Genomic DNA, 19,378 nt, shown 5'->3' with positions numbered 1-19,378 from the left:
TGGTCCTTCAAAAATTCGACGTCTGTTATGATTCATCTGTTGAATATACCCAAAGTGGTGAAGGGTATCATATAGTCGGCCCCGTCCGACTTTACTGCTTTCCTTACTGGTTTTCTTCACGAAATTTTGCATGTAGGATTGGTTCTGGCCAATGAAGACCCCTATTTGGTAAAGATCGGTTAATATCTAGGGGATGAAATGGACCAAATACTTAATTTCTATCGGGTTTTCTGGTCGCTCTAGAGGCCGCAATTATGACTCAAACATCGGGAATTTTTACATAGAGAAGGGGATCGGGCCAAAGAATAAGCATGCCTGTTTTGATAAGGATCGGTCAATATTTACGGGTCAAATGGACCCTGACTTTTGTGTGAAAAATTACAAAAATTTGTATTCTATAGCGTATAGATTTACCCCTGAAGGACATAGACCCGAAAAGTTGTTGGTATATTCAAGGGCAGTGGTTGACCTTTAAATTGATACCAACAATATGGTCGTATGTACTCAGATGTGGGAGTTACACTTAAACATTTACAGGTATTCAGATATTATTTAGTAACCCTTTACCACACTAGAGGGCGGAAATATAGCTCTGATGGCTTTAAAATGTTCCATGAAGTTCCAGTTATGGTCAAGAATAACGCCTAAAATTTTCGGTGACGATCAGATAATTATATTGTGATGAAGTGGACCGAGAACTTTTTTTTTGTGTTTTTTTTTTCACGTCGATCTGTAGGCTCCAATGGGAATAAGAATTATGGAAAAATAGCACGCAATAATTTTCTATTTTCACACTAAATCTCTTAAGTGCAATATATGAAAGTGTTCTGAATTAAAAATCAAAATCAAAAAATGTTCACCACAACAAATGTTTTAATTACGTGACCACCACTGTATATAGGACTATATCTGAATCTGGACCGATTTTCACGAAACTTAGCGCACATCATTTCGTTTTTCGCGAAACATACACTTTATTCTAGGCTGAATTCAATATGCTGGGCCAATTTTCGTGAAAATCGAAAGATATTTAGGGACTTTAGTGCACCTTAAATCGGATGAAAATATATTTGGGAGCTGTATCTAAATCTTAACCGAATTTTTTCCAATTTCAATAGGGTTCGTCCTTGAGCCAAATAAATGAGCTGTGCCAAATTTCATCCAATTCGAATCATAAATGCGACCTGTACTTTGTTTACAATTTAACATGGACAGACAGACGGACGGACGGACTTGCATAAATCGACTTAAAAAGTGATTCTATGCATATTCGCAAAAGGAACCATGTGTCTATCTCGTTTCCTTTTGCCTGTTACAAACATATGCACAAAGACATAATACCCTGTACCACAGTGTGGTGAAGGGTATAAAATAATCCTGGGCAACCATGGAAACTGGTGCCCGTGTTTTGCATGTATCAATGAGCTCGTTCTCTGCGTTCTCTTTTTGTAAGACATTTCATATGGCGGTTTCTCCTTTACTCTCCTCTCTTTTTGCACACCTCTAGTACAAACATAGTAATTTCAATATTCTCTTACGCATTCCACTTTCACTACTTTGCTCACATTTGATAAAATAATAACACTGAGTACATCTCCACAATAAATTGAGAGCAATGATCAAATGATATGGTTTTTTTGCATACTCTTACTTTTGTTTTTTTTTTTTTTTGCTTACCACTTGTTTACATTGTACACAATAAACTCCAATAGAATGACACTGGTTAGAAAGAGATAGAAGATTTCATGCATGCATTTTATTTGACAATTTCGTTTATTATGTTTGCCGAGCACTATTTTATTTTGTATTTTTTTTTTTCAACATAACACTTTCTAAATTATTTATTACTAAAACAACAGAACACTTTATTGGAAATAATCACTGGCATATGTACATACATATTTATATAATACTTTTATATAAAGTATTTAGTTTAAACCACTTTTTTATCGAAATGTTATACGACCGCGGACACTAACAATACACGCGCGACCAGATTAAAGGAACAACTAACAATGGAGTGGATACAAGAATCTTAGTAAACCACCTAATTAGAAAAGGGAGTGAAAGAATGGGAGTATGAAGATAATAATTGAGAGCGGAGATTGATAGATACATACAAACTGATGAACATGTATGGAAAATTAATTGCATTGGTTGGTAGGTCATGCAAATTGTTCAATCATGATTATCAATGCTTTTTATACCTTTTTTGTTCCTATTTCACAAAAAACAAACAAACGAAACCACGTAATTCCCACTAACCTAAGAAAGGAACAAATGATAGCAAAAAACACACAGTCCATTTTATTTAACACAAGTTTTTTATTGAGAAGTAATTCAAATTACAGCCCCATCAATTTGAAAATGCAGCTGAAACCGTAAATAATAATTTATCATTGGTCTGCATCGATCTGTTTTTATACCCTCCACCATAGTATGGAGGGTATATTAATTTTGTCATTCCGTTTGTAACTCATCGAAATATTCATTTCCGACCCTATAAAGTATATATATTCTTGAACAGGGTAAAATTCTAAGACGATCTAGCCTTGTCCGTCCGTCTGTTGTAATCACGGAATTGAGATAGGGTTCTGAAATTTTGCATAGGGTTGTCTTTTGTCTGCAGGCAGGTCTAGTTCGAAGATGGGATATATCGGTCCACGTTTAGGCATAGCTCCCATATACCAGTACCTCCAAATTTTCGGTATTTTGGGGTTCTTGAGCTCGTTTTTCAACCGAATACGCTGAAATTTAGTACACTAGGTCCAAAAAATTAATAGATCTATAGGTTTTTTCTGGTAGCCCCCATATAACGGTACCTCCTAATTTTCAGTATTTTGGGGGTTTTGATCGTATTTTTCCACCGAATTGGCTGTAATTTAGTATTTTGATTTCCTAATAGGTACAAAATCTCTTCATAAAAAATTATAAATATAGATCCATTTTTGCGGATAGCCCCCATATAAGGGTACCCCCAATTTTCAGTATTTTGGGGTTCTTGAGCGCGTTTTTCAACCGAATTCTCTGAAATTTCTGTCCCAAATATCTAAACTAAAAATTATAAATATCGGTCCACATTTTCTGGTAGCCCCCATATAACGGTACCCCCCAAATTTCCGTATTTTGGGGGTTTTGATCGCATTTTTTAATCGAATTGGCTATTATTTAGTACTTTGAGTTCTTATGGGTAGCAAATTTCTACAATAAAAATTATAAATATAGGTCCATTTTTTCGGATAGCCCCCATATAAGGGTACCCCCAATTTTCGATATTTTGGGGTTCTTGAGCGCGTTTTTCTACCAAATTCTCTGCAATTTGGTATTTTGTATTCGTATGTGGTAAGAAATCTCCACACCAAAAATTATTAATATTCGCCCCCTTTTGTGGGTAGTCCCCATATAACCCCTTTTTATACCCTTCGCCACACTGTGGTACAGGGTATTATGTCTTTGTGCATATGTTTGTAACAGGCAAAAATAATCGAGATAGACCCATGGTTCCTTTTGAGAATATGCATAGAATCACTTTCTAAGTCGATTTATGCATGTCCGTCCGTCTGTCTGTCTGTCCATGTTAAATTGTAAACAAAGTACAGGTCGCATTTATGATCCGAATTGGATGAAATTTGGCACAGGTCATTTGTTTGGCCCAAGGACGAACCCTATTGAAATTGGGAAAAATCGGTTCACATTTAGATATAGCTCCCATATATATATTTAACCGATTTAATGTAAACGGCCCCTATATATACTTCGATTTGCACGAAATTTGGTACAGCCTAATCATTTAGGTCTAGAATGATGTCTGCCAAGTTTCGTGAAAATCGGTCCAGATTTAGATATAGCTCCCATATATAGTTTCGTCCGATTTCATGTAAATGGTGCCCCAAAGTCCCTATATATCTTTCGATTTGCACGAAATTTGGCATAACGTACTGAATTGAGCCTATAATGATGTCTGTAAAGTTTCGTGAAAATCGGTCCAGATTTAGATATAGCTCCCATATATAGTTTAGTCCGATTTCATGTAAATGGTGCCCCAAAGTCCCTATATATCTTTCGATTTGCACAAAATTTGGCATAACGTACTGAATTGAGCCTATAATGATGTCTGTAAAGCTTCGTGAAAATCGGTTCAGATTTAGATATAGCTCCCATATATAGTTTCGTCCGATTTCATGTAAATGGTGCACCAAAGTCCCTATATATCTTTCGATTTGCACGAAATTTGGCATAACGTACTGAATTGAGCCTGGAATGATGTCTGCCAAGTTTCGAGAAAATCGGCCCAGATTTAGATATAGCTCCCATATATAGTTTCTTCCGATTTCATGTAAATGATGCCCCAAAATCCCTATATATCTTTCGATTTGTACGAAATTGGGCATAACGTACTGAATTGAGCCTAGAATGATGTCTGCCAAGTTTCGAGAAAATCGGTCCAGATTTAGATATAGCTACCATATATAGTTTCGTCCGATTTCATGTAAATGGTGCCCCAAAGTTCCTATATATCCTTCGATTTGCACGAAATTTTGGCATAACGTACTGAATTGAGCCTATAATGATGTCTGTAAAGTTTCGAGAAAATTGGTCCAGATTTAGATATAGCTCCCTTTTATTATAGATTGATTTTAAGTAATGGACGAACCATGGAACCAATAGGCTGATAGGAACAAAAGGTTCTAAAATTAGTATAAACTAACCTCTGACAAGTTAGTTTGAAATCGCTTAATACTTGGATAGAGCTTCCATATATATTTTCGCTTGATTTCAAGAAAATTGGGCATCAAACTCCTCATGTTAGTCAGATTGAAATTAAATTTTGCACAATATACAAAATTGAGCATAGAATTACGTAGTTGCGTTTTCTAGAAGTACGGACATAGCCCAACGGATGACCTATTTATATTTGTTTGAAGTCGATTTACTACCCTTAGTCCCATTGTAACATACGAATGACATGTTTATGGATAGATCTAGGTAGATTGGCATTTAGATAAACATATATATTTTATTTGATCCAATTTAATGTTAATAGTCCTGTTTAATATACCCATAGTGGTGAAGGGTATCATATAGGCGGCCCTGTCCGACTTTACTACTTTCCTTACTGGTTTTATATTAAAATAGTTTTCTGATTTGTTCCGCGTTTTGGGTTTGGTTCTAACGCTCTGTTGTAATCATTTCTACTGCGGAGGATATCGAGATAAAAAAAATAGAACGTAAGGTTCGATAATGATCTATAACCCGCATTTAGGCCTATCTCCTGTGTGGGAGGTACCAGAAGAAGTGGACCGATATTCACCATCTTCGAACTTGAACTAAGTTTGGAAGAAGTAATATTTTCTGAAACAAATTTGGTCCAAAGAAACATGGGGTCTAGAACCATTTAACTGTGTCAAAGTGTATACACCCTCCTTAGCCATAAAGCTGAGGGTATATTAACCATTAAAAACTTCTGAAATTTGTTTTATATTTTACATTATGGTTTACATAATCGGTTTGTAGAAATGTCGATATAGGTCCACTTTTCATATTTTCCCTATATTTTTATTTCAAGTACCTATCAGTAGATCTATGGTGGAGGGTATCCAAAGTTCGACCCGGCCGAACTTAACGGTTTTTCACTGGTGCTCCTCTCATTTATTATTATTTACTCCCATTTTCTAATAATAAGGTTCACCGATATTTTCGTCTCCCCTCTATTGTTAGTTGTCCTTTTAATCTGGTCGCGGGTGCATTGTTGATGTTGTCCGTCGTGTATTGTTCGATAAACAAAGTAATTTAAACTAAATACACTTTATGTAGAATTAATATAATTGTCGGCAAATATTTTTAATAGTGTTTCGTTGTTTTAGTAATAATACATAATTAGAAAGTATCATTATGAAAGAAATGCAAAATAAAATATTGTTCAGCAAATATCACAAACGAAATTGGCAATGAAAATGCATGCATCAAATCGTCTATCTCTTTCTAACTAATAGAAAAATATTGGAGTTAATTGGATGCATTGCAAACAAGTCGCGCGAAGTCTCCCAACAAAATGTAAGAAGGTAAACAAAAAAAAAAAGTATTCAAAAATATGTTCTCATCATATCTCTGCTCTTAAATTATTTTGGATGGGCACAGTGTGCCGGTTTAGGGGATTTATTACCAAATTGGGTATTTTTATTTGGAAATGGGAATTAGATTTTTGGTTTGGGGATCTGGGAATTTTTAGGGCACTACGATACAATCAAAAACTTGGGAAATGGATTTGAACATGACATTTTGCGCTAACAATATAACAGGTATGTTTTGAGTTAATGTGATAATGTTTGGAGGTGATGTTTCAAGCAGTTTATATTCGTTATGGAAGAAAATGTAATTACCTCAGGGTGTTGCTGTGCTAAACCCAGTCAAACCTAAAACTATTATCAAATGTTCTTCTCGTCAATTGGTAAAACATTTCAATACAACAGCATGTGCAAATGAATTAAAATTTTGTATATGTCTGGAATAGACTTGCTGTACGGGAACCAACAATATACGAGTGTACTAATTCTTATTATTTTCGATATATGAAAAATTGTCATCGTGGTACAAAATTCTAGCAGCTTCTTAAGCAGAATATAATTATATCTTAGGGGATTATTTTGGGGATTAAAAATTATTTTTGGGGGATAGCATATCTTTATTTGAGGATTTGAGAAAAAAACTGGCAACGTTGGATGGGCAGATAAAGAAGAGAAATGCAAAAGAGAATATTGAAATTATTATGATATTACATATTGAAATTATTATGAAATTATATATTGGAATTGTAGGCATATATTGCTACTACTCCTAGGATATTTGGAACATTTCTGTCTACGTTTTGATGTACAATCCTATATAATGAATGTTTTATTTTTGAGAGGTTTTAACTAAAGAAGGTCTATTGTTTTTGCTATGGCAAATGTGATATGGAGTCCCACATTATAGGCGTGGATTTTGTAAATAATATTTTTCCGTGACCATTATATGCGTGGATTTTTATACCCTTCACCACATTGTGGTAGGATTCATGTGTGTCGGTTTAGATATAGATAAATATCATATATTTAAGTTCGTTCTATTCCATGTCAATGTCCCTTCGAAAAGGCGACGTCTTTCGGGATACATATGTAGAATATACCCAAATTGGTGAATGGTATCATATAGTCAGCCCAGTCCGACTTTACTACTTTCCTTATTATTTCTTCACCTTTAAATTGATACCAATTATATGGTCGTATGTACTCGGATATGGGAGTTACACTTTAATATTTACAGGTACGTACGTATTCATATATTATTTAGTAAAACATTACCACACAAGAGTGAGGAAATATAGAGCTGATCGCTTTGAAATTTTCCTTGAGGGTTCAGGTGTGGTCAAGGACAACGCCTATATTCTCATTTGATGATAAGATAGTAATATTGGGTTGAAGTGGACCGAAAACTTATTTGTTGTTTTTTTTTCGAGTCGATCTATAGGCCACAATTGAAAGCCGAACATCACAACACAACCCTTCACCATGGGAATATGGACAAGTTATTAGAAGGGATGTACTGAATGATAGTGAAATTTGTTGACCTCTAGTCGGTCAAGAGGGTGCAAATATTGCGAAATATTGTCCATGCTCAGAATATAGAACCACAGAAAGTTATATTTTCGTGGAAGTTGTGTAGGGTATAATATGGTCGGCCCCGACCGACTATACTGTACTGCTCACTGGTTTAAATATTATTACTTCAAGTGCCCAACAAGGCGTGGATTTTTTAAAGATTTTTTTTTTGAAGTGCCAGACAAGGCGTGGCTTTTTAAAAAATTATTTTTTCAAGTGCCAGACAAGGCGTGGATTTTTTCAAAGATTTTTTCATTTTTTTTTTCAAGTGCCAGACAAGGCGTGGATTTTTTAAAGATTATTTTTTCAAGTGCCAGACAAGGCGTGGATTTTTTAAAGATTATTTTTTCAAGTGCCAGACAAGGCGTGGATTTTTTAAAGATTATTTTTTCAAGTGCCAGACAAGGCGTGGATTTTTTAAAGATTATTTTTTTTAAGTGCCAGACAAGGCGTGGATTTTTTAAAGATTATTTTTTTCAAGTGCCAGACAAGGCGTGGATTTTTTAAAGATTATTTTTTTTAAGTGCAAGTGCCAGACAAGGCGTGGATTTTTTAAAGATTATTTTTTTCAAGTGCCAGACAAGGCGTGGATTTTTTAAAGATTATTTTTTTCAAGTGCCAGACAAGGCGTGGATTTTTTAAAGATTATTTTTTTTAAGTGCCAGACAAGGCGTGGATTTTTTAAAGATTATTTTTTTCAAGTGCCAAACAAGGCGTGGATTTTTTAAAAATTATTTTTTTCAAGTGTCAGACAAGGCGTGGATTTTTTAAAGATTATTTTTTTTAAGTGCCAGACAAGGCGTGGATTTTTTAAAGATTATTTTTTTTAAGTGCCAGACAAGGCGTGGATTTTTTAAAGATTATTTTTTTCAAGTGCCAGACAAGGCGTGGATTTTTTAAAGATTATTTTTTTTAAGTGCCAGACAAGGCGTGGATTTTTTAAAGATTATTTTTTTCAAGTGCCAGACAAGGCGTGGATTTTTTAAAGGTTATTTTTTTAATGTGCCGGACAAGGCGTGAATTTTTTAAAGATTATTTTTTTCAAGTGCCAGACAAGGCGTGGATTTTTTAAAGATTATTTTTTTCAAGTGCCAGACAAGGCGTGGATTTTTTAAAGATTATTTTTTTCAAGTGCCAGACAAGGCGTGGATTTTTTAAAGATTATTTTTTTCAAGTGCCAGACAAGGCGTGGATTTTTTAAAGATTATTTTTTTCAAGTGCCAAACAAGGCGTGGATTTTTTAAAGATTGTTTTTTTTTCAAGTGCCGGACAAGGCATGGATTTTTTAAAGATTATTTTTTTCAAGTGCCGGACAAGGCGTGGATTTTTAAAGATTATTTTTTTCAAGTGCCGGACAAGGCGTGGATTTTTTAAAGATTAATTTTTTTCAAGTGCCGGACAAGGCGTGGATTTTTTAAAGATTATTTTTTTTCAAGTGCCGGACAAGGCGTGGATTTTTTAAAGATTATTTTTTTCAAGTGCCGGACAAGGCGTGGATTTTTAAAGATTATTTTTTTCAAGTGCCGGACAAGGCGTGGATTTTTTAAAGATTAATTTTTTTCAAGTGCCGGACAAGGCGTGGATTTTTTAAAGATTATTTTTTTTCAAGTGCCGGACAAGGCGTGGATTTTTTAAAGATTATTTTTTTTCAAGTGCCGGATAAGGCGTGGATTTTTTAAAGATTGTTTTTTTTAAGTGCCAGACAAGGCGTGGATTTTTTAAAGATTGTTTTTTTTCAAGTGCCGGACAAGGCATGGATTTTTTAAAGATTATTTTTTTTAAGTGCCAGACAAGGCGTGGATTTTTTAAAGATTGTTTTTTTTCAAGTGCCGGACAAGGCATGGATTTTTTAAAGATTATTTTTTTCAAGTGCCGGACAAGGCGTGGATTTTTAAAGATTATTTTTTTCAAGTGCCAGACAAGGCGTGGATTTTTTAAAGATTATTTTTTTTAAGTGCCAGACAAGGCGTGGATTTTTTAAAGATTATTTTTTTTCAAGTGCCGGATAAGGCGTGGATTTTTTAAAGATTATTTTTTTTAAGTGCCAGACAAGGCGTGGATTTTTTAAAGATTATTTTTTTCAAGTGCCAGACAAGGCGTGGATTTTTTAAAGATTATTTTTTTCAAGTGCCAGACAAGGCGTGGATTTTTTAAAGATTATTTTTTCAAGTGCCAGACAAGGCGTGGATTTTTTAAAGATTTTTTTTTCAAGTGCCAGGCAAGGCGTGGATTTTTTAAAGATTATTTTTTTCAAGTGCCGGACAAGTCGTGGATTTTTTAAAGATTTTTTTTAAGTGCCAGACAAGGCGTGGATTTTTTAAAGATTATTTTTTTCAAGTGCCGGACAAGGCGTGGATTTTTTAAAGATTTTTTTTCAAGTGCCAGACAAGGCGTGGATTTTTTAAAGATTTTTTTTTCAAGTGCCAGACAAGGCGTGGATTTTTTAAAGATTTTTTTTTCAAGTGCCAGACAAGGCGTGGATTTTTTCAAGTGCCGGACAAGGCGTGGATTTTTTCAAGTGCCGGACAAGGCGTGGCTTTTTTAAAGATTATTTTTTTTCAAGTGCCAGACAAGGCGTGGATTTTTTAAAGATTATTTTTTTCAAGTGCCAGACAAGGCGTGGATTTTTTAAAGATTATTTTTTTCAAGTGCCAGACAAGGCGTGGATTTTTTAAAGATTATTTTTTTCAAGTGCCAGACAAGGCGTGGATTTTTTAAAGATTATTTTTTTCAAGTGCCGGACAAGGCGTGGATTTTTTAAAGATTATTTTTTCAAGTGCCGGACAAGTCGAGGATTTTTTAAAGATTATTTTTTCAAGTGCCGGACAAGGCGTGAATTTTTTAAAGATTATTTTTTTCAAGTGCCGGACAAAGCGTGGATTTTTTAAAGATTATTTTTTTCAAGTGCCGGACAAGGCGTGGATTTTTTAAAGGTTATTTTTTTCAAGTGCCGGACAAGGCGTGGATTTTTTAAAGATTATTTTTTTAAAGTGCCGGACAAGGCGTGGATTTTTTAAAGATTATTTTTTTAAAGTGCCGGACAAGTCGTGGAATTTTTAAAGATTATTTTTTTCAAGTGCCGGACAAGGCGTGGATTTTTTAAAGATTATTTTTTTCAAGTGCCGGACAAGGCGTGGATTTTTTAAAGATTATTTTTTTCAAGTGCCGGACAAGGCGTGGATTTTTTAAAGATTATTTTTTTCAAGTGCCGGACAAGGCGTGGATTTTTTAAAGATTATTTTTTTTCAAGTGCCGGACAAGGCGTGGATTTTTTAAAGATTTTTTTTCAAGTGCCGGACAAGGCGTGGATTTTTTAAAGATTTTTTTTCAAGTGCCGGACAAGGCGTGGATTTTTTAAAGATTATTTTTTCAAGTCCCTGACAAGTCGTGGATTTTTTAAAGATTATTTTCCGAGGCCTTGGACAAGGCGTGGAATTTTTAAAGAATATTTTCCGAGGCCTTAGACAAGTCGTGGATTTTTTAAAGATTATTTTTTTCAAGTGCCGGACAAGGCGTGGATTTTTTAAAGATTATTTTTTCAAGTGCCGGTCAAGGCGTGGATTTTTTAAAGATTATTTTTTTCAAGTGCCGGACAAGGCGTGGATTTTTTAAAGATTATTTTTTTCAAGTGCCGGACAAGGCGTGGATTTTTTAAAGATTATTTTTTTCAAGTGCCGGACAAGGCGTGGATTTTTTAAAGATTATTTTTTTCAAGTGCCGGACAAGGCGTGGATTTTTTAAAGATTATTTTTTTCAAGTGCCGGACAAGGCGTGGATTTTTTAAAGATTATTTTTTTCAAGTGCCGGACAAGGCGTGGATTTTTTAAAGATTATTTTTTTCAAGTGCCGGACAAGGCGTGGATTTTTTCAAGTGCCGGACAAGACGTGGATTTTTTCAAGTGCCGGACAAGATGTGGATTTTTTAAAGATTATTTTTTTCAAGGATAAATTATCCTTGACATTCTTTATCCCTCCCATATACCTCGCTAAGCTATTTAAGAAGAAACTAATATTTTTTAATGTAATGTTTCTCATCTTTATTTGGGGCCAATCGATTGTCTTACTTAATTGCGACGTCTAAAACGGCGTCTGTTGGCGATCTTCTTGTTCAAGCGATGCAATCTAGTTCTAAGCTGTTTGATTTGTCTGCGGCTTTTCATGGTTTGGGTGCGTTTGCGCAATTGACGGATGCGGCGGATCAAACGTTTTTGTTGTTTGCGTTGTTGGCGCAATTTGCGCATTCTATTGCGGCGTTGTTGGCGCAAATGGCGCTTGTGCATGCGTCTTTGTCTCTTGACGATCCTTTGGGTCCTCTTGGAGCCACGTCTTTGGAGCCTGACTCTTTGGGTCATCAGACGGCGGCGGAGTTTTTGTGTGATGCGGCGAAGGCGTTTCTGGGTGGCACGGTGTTGTTTGCGTTGTCTGCGGATGATGCGGCGTCTCTGTCTGCGAATTTGGTTGATGCGCTTGCGGCGTTGCATACGGATGCGACGTCTCAAGAGGACATTGGAGTTGGTGGCACGGCCGACCTCTTCGCTACCAGCTAAGGCATTGTCGTTTTCTTCGGCAATCAATTCGTTATCTTCTTCGGTTTCATCTTCATCATCGTCATCTTCATTATGGGCTACTGCATTTTCCTTTCCTCTGGCTGTTGGCGCTGGAGCGGTGCCGGTGCCAGTTGGTGAGGCTGCTGTGGGTTCGGCAGCTGTTGGTGAGGCTGCTGTGGGTTCGGCAGCTGTTGGTGAGGCTGCTGTGGGTTCGGCAGCAGTTGGAGAGGCAGCGGTGGGTGAGTCAGCTGTTGGGGAAGCAGCGGTTGGTGAGTCAGCTGTAGGGGAGGCAGCGGTTGGAGAGTCAGCAGTTGGTGAGTCAGCTGTGGTTGGTGAGTCAGCAGTTGTTGGTGGTGGTGGAGGAGGAGGTGGTGTAGCGGTGGTTGGAGGTGGTGGTGGAGGAGTGGCAGTTGGAGAGGTACCAGTGCCGGTTGCAGTTCCTGTAGCAGTACCAGTGGCAGTTCCAGTACCGGTGCCGGTGCCAGTGGTGGTTGTAGTTGGTGTTGGGGGTAGAGAAGGTGGAAGAACTGTGGTAGTGGTGGTGGATCCCTTCAACAAGGCCAACTTATTGGCAATATCAATATAACGACCTTCAGCTTGTTGTGGATTCTTGGCATAGAGTTTGTAGCCCTTGATTTCCTTGGCACCTGCAAAGACACAAACAAATTATAATGTTGCGGGGTTAAAAAAAATATGAAGGTGTTTTTGTGTTTCACTACTTACCAGCCAATTGCAGGGTAGCGGCTGTACCCAGCAACAAAATAACTAAACAGCTCTTGAAATTCATTTCGCGTCTTTGCACTATAGCCAGCGAAATGTTATCCTTCAATTTTAAGAGAATTAGTTAACTTTCGCTATTCGATTGTTTGATGATCGAAAGACGATGAGTGAATGATGATTGTTACCTTTCTCCGGTGGGCTTATATTCAAAAAACGTTGGCCGTAAACGATGCGAAAGAAAGCCCATCACATTACACACATGACCTCAGCCTCTCACCCCATGTCAAAGTTCCGAAGAAAGTTTACACTGTTGCTGCTATGCTAATACGGATTTACAAGAACAATCGGCATATTGATCCAGAACAGTGAGATCGAGATCAGCATAAATGTCTGGCAAACAGTCGCTGATTACAAACGTTTGAATTAATTCACTAATTTATCGACTTGACCGCTTAACTGGTTGTTGTAATGTAAATTTACAAGTTAGCGGCACAGAGACATTGTCTGTTGTTGTTGGTGTCATTTGATGTTAGGTGGGTCACTAACCCGATCTATTCGCCAAGATCAAATATATTATGCTGATCATAATACATATTTTAATTTGTTACAACGAAATCTGGACCTTTTGAAAAAAAAAATATTGTTAGAATTTTTTTTATTAAATTAATATTTATGGCGAAAGTTCACAACAAAAATATTCTTCCAGGTAATAAATGTGTGTTATTTAGACTCTATTCCAATGGTATGAATATTTTTTTTTGGAATTCTTAAATTAAAAGGGCATATGGAAGATAATCGGGACAAAAATATTTTTCCCTACACAACTATGTTGTCAGGGTATTATAGCTTTGTGCAGACCCAAGAGTTTGTAACGCCGAAATGTTGGTCCTAGACCCACCTTTAAGTATACCGTCATATCTCGACTAGCTGAGTCGATCTAAACATGTGTGTCCGTCCGTCTGCCCATTATAATTTGAAAACACGATATAGGCCACAGTTATGAACCAATCTTCACGAAATTTTGCATGTAGGATGGGTTCTGGTCAATGAAGACCGATCGTCATATCTCTACTATGTGAGTTGATCTAGACATGTGTGTCCGTCCGTCCGTCTGTCCATTATAATTCGTAAACACGATACAAGCCACAGTTATGGACCAATCTTCACGAAATTTTTCGTGTAGGATGGGCTCTGGCCAATGAAGACCCCTATTGTTTTTGGAAAAGATCGGTTAATATTTAGGGGATGAAATGGACCAAATACTTAATTTTTGTCGGTTTTCCTGGTCGCTCCAGAGGCCGCAATTATGGCCCAAACACCGAATTTTTGCATGGAGAAGCGGATCGGGCCAGAGAATAAGCATGCCTGTTTTGATAAAGATCGGTCAATATTTAGCGGGTCAAATGGACCCTGACTTTTGTGTGAAAAATGACAAATTTTGTATTCTATAGCGTATATATTTACCTCTGAAGGACATAGACCCGAGAAGTTGATATTATATCCAAGAGGTGTGGTTGACCTTTAAATTAATACCAATTATCTTGTTGTACGTGCCCGGATGTGGGAGTTACACCTAAATATTTACAGGTATCTACGTATTCGTATATTATTTAGTAACCCATTATCACTCTAGAGAGCGGAACTATAGCGCTGATCGCTTTGAAATGTTCCATGAGGTTCCAGTTATGGCCAAGGACAACGCCTATAATCTTCGGTGATGATCAGATAATAATTTTGGAATGACATAATAATCTATAGACAACAAATGAAAACCGAACATCACAACACAACTTACGGTGAAGGGAATCTGGACAGTAGCTGTACTGAATACTCGTAATATTCCGAAAATATGTCAGTGTGAGGAAGAGGTGCTGTTTACCTCTAATCGGACAAGAGGGTAAAAATATCACGAAATATTGCCCAGGCTCGGAATAAACATCCGCAGAAAATTTGAGGTCCGTGGTAGTTGTGTAAGGTATCGTATGGTCGGCCCCGTCCGACTATACGGCTCCGCTCACTGGTTTTTTTGTTGTTTTCTTTCTAGTCGATCTATAGGCCACAAATATAAGCCGAACGACACCACACAACCCGCGCTGAAGGGAATATGGACAAGTAATTAGAAGGATTGTACTGAATATTAGTAATATTCGGAAAATATGTAAGTGTAAGGAAAAGGTGCTGTTGACCTCTAATGGGGCAAGAGGGTGCAAATATCACAAAATATTGTCCAGGCTCGGAATAGACACCAGCAGAAAGTTAGAGTTCCGTGGTAGTTGTGTAGGGTATCGTATGGTCGGCCTCGTCCGACTATACTGCTACGCTCTCTGGTTTAGAAAATGTTTTTTCCATGACCATTCAAGGCGTAGATTTTTTAAATAAAATTTTTCTACGACCATTCAAGGCGTAGATTTTTAAAAAATATTTTCCATGACCAAAAGAGGCGTGGATTTTTTAAAGAATATTTTTTTCTAGGACCATCCATGAACATTCAAGGCGTTGAGTTTTTTAAGAATATTTTTCCCATGAACATTCAAGGCTTGGATTTTTTAAAGAATTCGTTTAAAATAATATGTTCTACCAAAACCAATTTCCCTCGAGGCCATTAATGCAGACAGAATGTTTTTTGTCTTCAGTGGAGGCGACGACAATGTAATTTCGAAGCACAAACTTATTTAGACAGATTACTCGAAATACTTTTCTCTGGTATTTGTACAACTGTTGTTCCTTTATTTCCTTTGGTGTTTTGCTATTGACCACATAAAGAGGAATAGCAACAGCTATGACCACAAATTGGTAAATCCTCATCAGACGTAGCATTTTTTCGGTATACTGAACTTTTGATTGGTAGCAACACGCCATTTTAATGAATGAACATATCTGCAAATATACAAAAAGGATATGTTAGACAGATTGTACACCTTAAGGGCATAATAGAAAAATATTCTTAGACAATCCAACTGATGCTTTTCCAATGAACCGTCATATTATTTTTCAAACATTTCACACACTTGTTTTGCCCTGGGCTCTCAAGCTTCTTTAAATGTGTATGATTTTGGAAACAATTTTTTTGAATAAATGTACTCTGACTAGCAAATAGGTTACAGTGGTTTATTTATTTTGAAGTTTTTAATTGTACGTTGTATAAATACCAGTATGAAGAGCCTGAATTTTGGAACAGATTTTTATGAATATTTTCTTAAGAAACTAAATCTGAATCCCATGCTAATTTATGTCTTTCATAGAAAACTTATTGGTAAACAAAAAGATTGTCCGAAAACCACTGTACATTCTTCCTGAAACATACAAGCAACAATGGTTGAAAATTCAATTTAAGTTTTCACGCCGCCATGGATACTTCTTCAACGTGTCTTCCCAAAAAACGCATTTGTTCGTCCTGGTTGTATGCAATGTCCAGCAAATTTCCAAGTCCTCCACTTGTAATGTCTTTGCAAACATCAGCGCTTTTGTCAGATTTTTTTTCTTGCCTGCAGTAGAAAATTGTTTGTTAACTGAGGCTTATTAGAAATGCATTTCTTGTAATGTTCTTCGCCAACTGGAACTGTTCACTCATCCTTTCAAGGAGCCGTTCGCAATTTTAATGCTTACGCAGCCAAAAAAGAATAAAGTTTTAATTTTCTTTTTTTTTCTCAAAAGGGAAAGTACGTGCCTGTGGAAACTTTCAGATTAGGTGCTATCTTCTTCTATTGCTTGAAGTATTTTTTTATTCATTCGTCATTGCGTGTAGGTGCGAGGTATTCTAAATTTGGTATTGCATTTGTCTATAAGAATCACAATAGATATTTTAAGAAAATACCTATTCTTATTCTGATATAGCTAAGCATCATTTACATATAAGGGTTTCTGGGTCGGAATCGGGTAAAATGGGAAAAGGACGATGAAAATATACGATTACACATTTCTTCTCTTTGATGACCCTATTTAAAATCTTATAAGTGACATTTTTGTTGAATATTTGGAGAACAACAAATCTCGTCTTTTTTTACAAAAATATTCCTTATTCGATTTGACTGAAGACATCTGATCTCAAAAAGAAAAACCACTACAAGGTGTAATACTTAAGACATAGATTTTAAATTTTGCACACACATTTATATTACCCCTATACTGCTTAGTATTGAAAATTGGATATATCGGATTAATTTTTTAGGGTTGCTCCAACCCCACAAAATACCAAAATACAGCCTATTTGGTTGAAGGTGAGATTTATATCTGTAAATTTTATAATCAGCATGCTATGTTTGAAGAAGTCATTTTTATTTATTTTTACATGGAAATTTCAACGACTTTATATTAGCGGCAATAACCTTTATATTTCTGAACTGTCGCAGACGGTCAAAAAATTCTGGACAGGAAACATTTCAATGCGTTGATTGATGCTATAAGCATTTAAATATCCTCAAGCACTGCTTAGCACTAGATTCTGAAACTCAAATTTTCTGGAAAAAATATTATAAAATGATTAGCGAATTACTAAAAATGGTGTTTGGCCCCTCCGTCTAAAAATTCAGTCTTCATGAGGAAGCATGATGTTACTTGATTTCGAGGCAGCAAAAAAAAACATGGTAGTTAGCAGCACCAGATTCAAGCATCTCGGTATACGCGATGCCACCTGGATTTCTCCTGATCAAACAACGAGAAATCAAATTTATCATGTTGTGATAGACGAAAGGCAACTCGACTTAAGAAAGCTGCAAACACAACAGGTAGCAGAAGTCTACTCCGCTAAAGATACACACCTACTTGATGCAAGCACTCCTTGTCCCGATAATAATATAGAAACACAATAGCAACGAAATTCACCAACGAGTAAAACATCTAACCGACGGCTTTGGTGCGGTCCATTCTCCTGAAGGGATGAAGAAGACAACCTGGCGACAGATACAGGCAGCGAGTTGAGGATCTGGTAGGAGAAGCTTTGCAGAATGCTTCTGGTATCAAATAGTAACTGTGAATAAGATACCCAAACCCAATTAGAGATGACGATATAGATGACTTATCCAAGATGAGGTCAGAATAGCAACTAGTCCGCTGAAGAACAATAATGCAGCTGGTGGCAATGGAACCGAACTATTCCTGATCGGTTGTCAGACGCTATCAGGACCATACACCAACTGATTAGTAGAATTTGGTCTGCCAAAGTAGGACTGACAGTAAATGGCGAAAAGACCATGCTGATGGTATCAACGCATAGTAGACTCGGACCAAATGTGGAACTTGAAAACTACAGCTTCGAGGTAGGGAACGATTTTATATACGTCGGTACCGCCATAAAAAACCAATGACATTAGCTTTGAAATCCGGAGAAGAATAGTGTTGGCCAACAGATGCTGCTATGATCTGAGTAAGCGATTTAAAAACAAGATCACCTTCCGCCAGACCAAACTCACACTCTACAAGACGCTGATACTACCCATGCTGTTATATGGATCTGAAGCATGAGTAACTGTGCAAGCAAGAAAATGAGTTTTAAATTTTCTCAATTTGTAATTGTAAGATATATCAGAGTGTGTAAGAGATTCCAATGTACACTGTATTCAATTAGTACCAAGATCTGGCATCCTGATGTTTTCTGGTCGGTCCGGAGGCCATAACTGTGTTAAGGGAACCCCATCCATTCTCGATTTTAATTTTTCAAGATTTTCAATGGGCTGGTAAATCAATACCAATACTTGTTTGTAACTTTGTAACATATATATTTGAAGATTTAAAAGAGAAGAAAAATAATTTACAAAAAATTTTTGTTTTTGCTTTGTTGTTGTTTTTTGTAATTAAAGAAAATCCCTTATTTTTGATGGCGGGCATGATAACTCCTCACTGGAACAACGGAATCCGAAAATTCCAACGGTGTTAGAAAGAGTACATGTCTGGCTCTCGTATGAACTAGGATTATTGACTTCGCTCTAAAATTAACAAAATGGCGGACCTTTGAAAAAATATTTTTGGAAAATCGCCGGTTTTTGACCAAAACCCAAGTCAAAAAATAAGGAAGATCTTCACCGATTGGCTTTATCCTAGTTCATACGATAGCTATACACTCACAGAGAAACGTGTAAAAATTTGGAATCGATTGGGTTATTAGTTTTTGAGTTATCGTGCCCGCCATTCGCAAAAGAGAAAAACGCGTTTAATGTTTGAGAAGCCCTTTAGCCGTCACTTGATGCTGACACAATAAATCGGCTATATCTTCAAGAGTTCTTGAGATTTTCACTTGAAATTTTGTAGAGAGATTCTTGAATTAGTGTAGAATCGAATTAAATGAAAAAAAATTGACCCCGAGAATGGGGCGGTCCCCTTAATGGTGATCGGTCAATATTTAGGGTGTCAAATCGACTTAGCCGTTTGAGTTATGAATTTACTCCGGTAAAACACATTCCGGATAAGTTCCCAGAGTATCCAATACGTGTGGATGAATTTTTAATTGATACCAAATGTAGTGAAGTATGAACTCCGATA

At 36.4% G+C, this 19,378-nt stretch overlaps 1 protein-coding gene across 1 annotated transcript; it reads right to left on the bottom strand.

Moving 5' to 3' along the window:
* Nucleotides 1-11,701: 11,701 nt before the first annotated feature.
* On the bottom strand, nt 11,702-12,971 carry LOC133334474 (MAP7 domain-containing protein 1-like). Its single transcript, XM_061542768.1, has 2 exons — nt 12,908-12,971; nt 11,702-12,831 (listed from the first exon to the last, which is right to left on the bottom strand). The coding sequence occupies exons 1-2, from the start codon at nt 12,969-12,971 to the stop codon at nt 11,702-11,704; spliced, it is 1,194 nt and encodes a 397-aa protein (XP_061398752.1).
* Between the last annotated feature and the right edge of the window lie 6,407 nt (nt 12,972-19,378).

Source organism: Musca vetustissima, unplaced genomic scaffold (genome assembly GCF_032173495.1).
Source record: "Musca vetustissima isolate MV318-11 ecotype Yass unplaced genomic scaffold, APGP_CSIRO_Mvet_v1 utg34639, whole genome shotgun sequence".
Taxonomy (NCBI): Eukaryota; Metazoa; Arthropoda; class Insecta; order Diptera; family Muscidae; genus Musca; species Musca vetustissima.
The sequence above is the reverse complement of the archived record's forward strand: the minus strand, read 5'-3'. Positions and strand labels throughout refer to the sequence as shown.

Excerpts from the sequence above, each read along its gene's own strand:
- LOC133334474 (XM_061542768.1), bottom strand. The coding sequence starts at position 12,971 with ATGAATTTCAAGAGCTGTTTAGTTATTTTGTTGCTGGGTACAGCCGCT. Across the intron at positions 12,832-12,907 it reads CGCTACCCTGCAATTGGCTG|GTGCCAAGGAAATCAAGGGC; the intron begins GTAAGTAGTGAA and ends GTGTCTTTGCAG.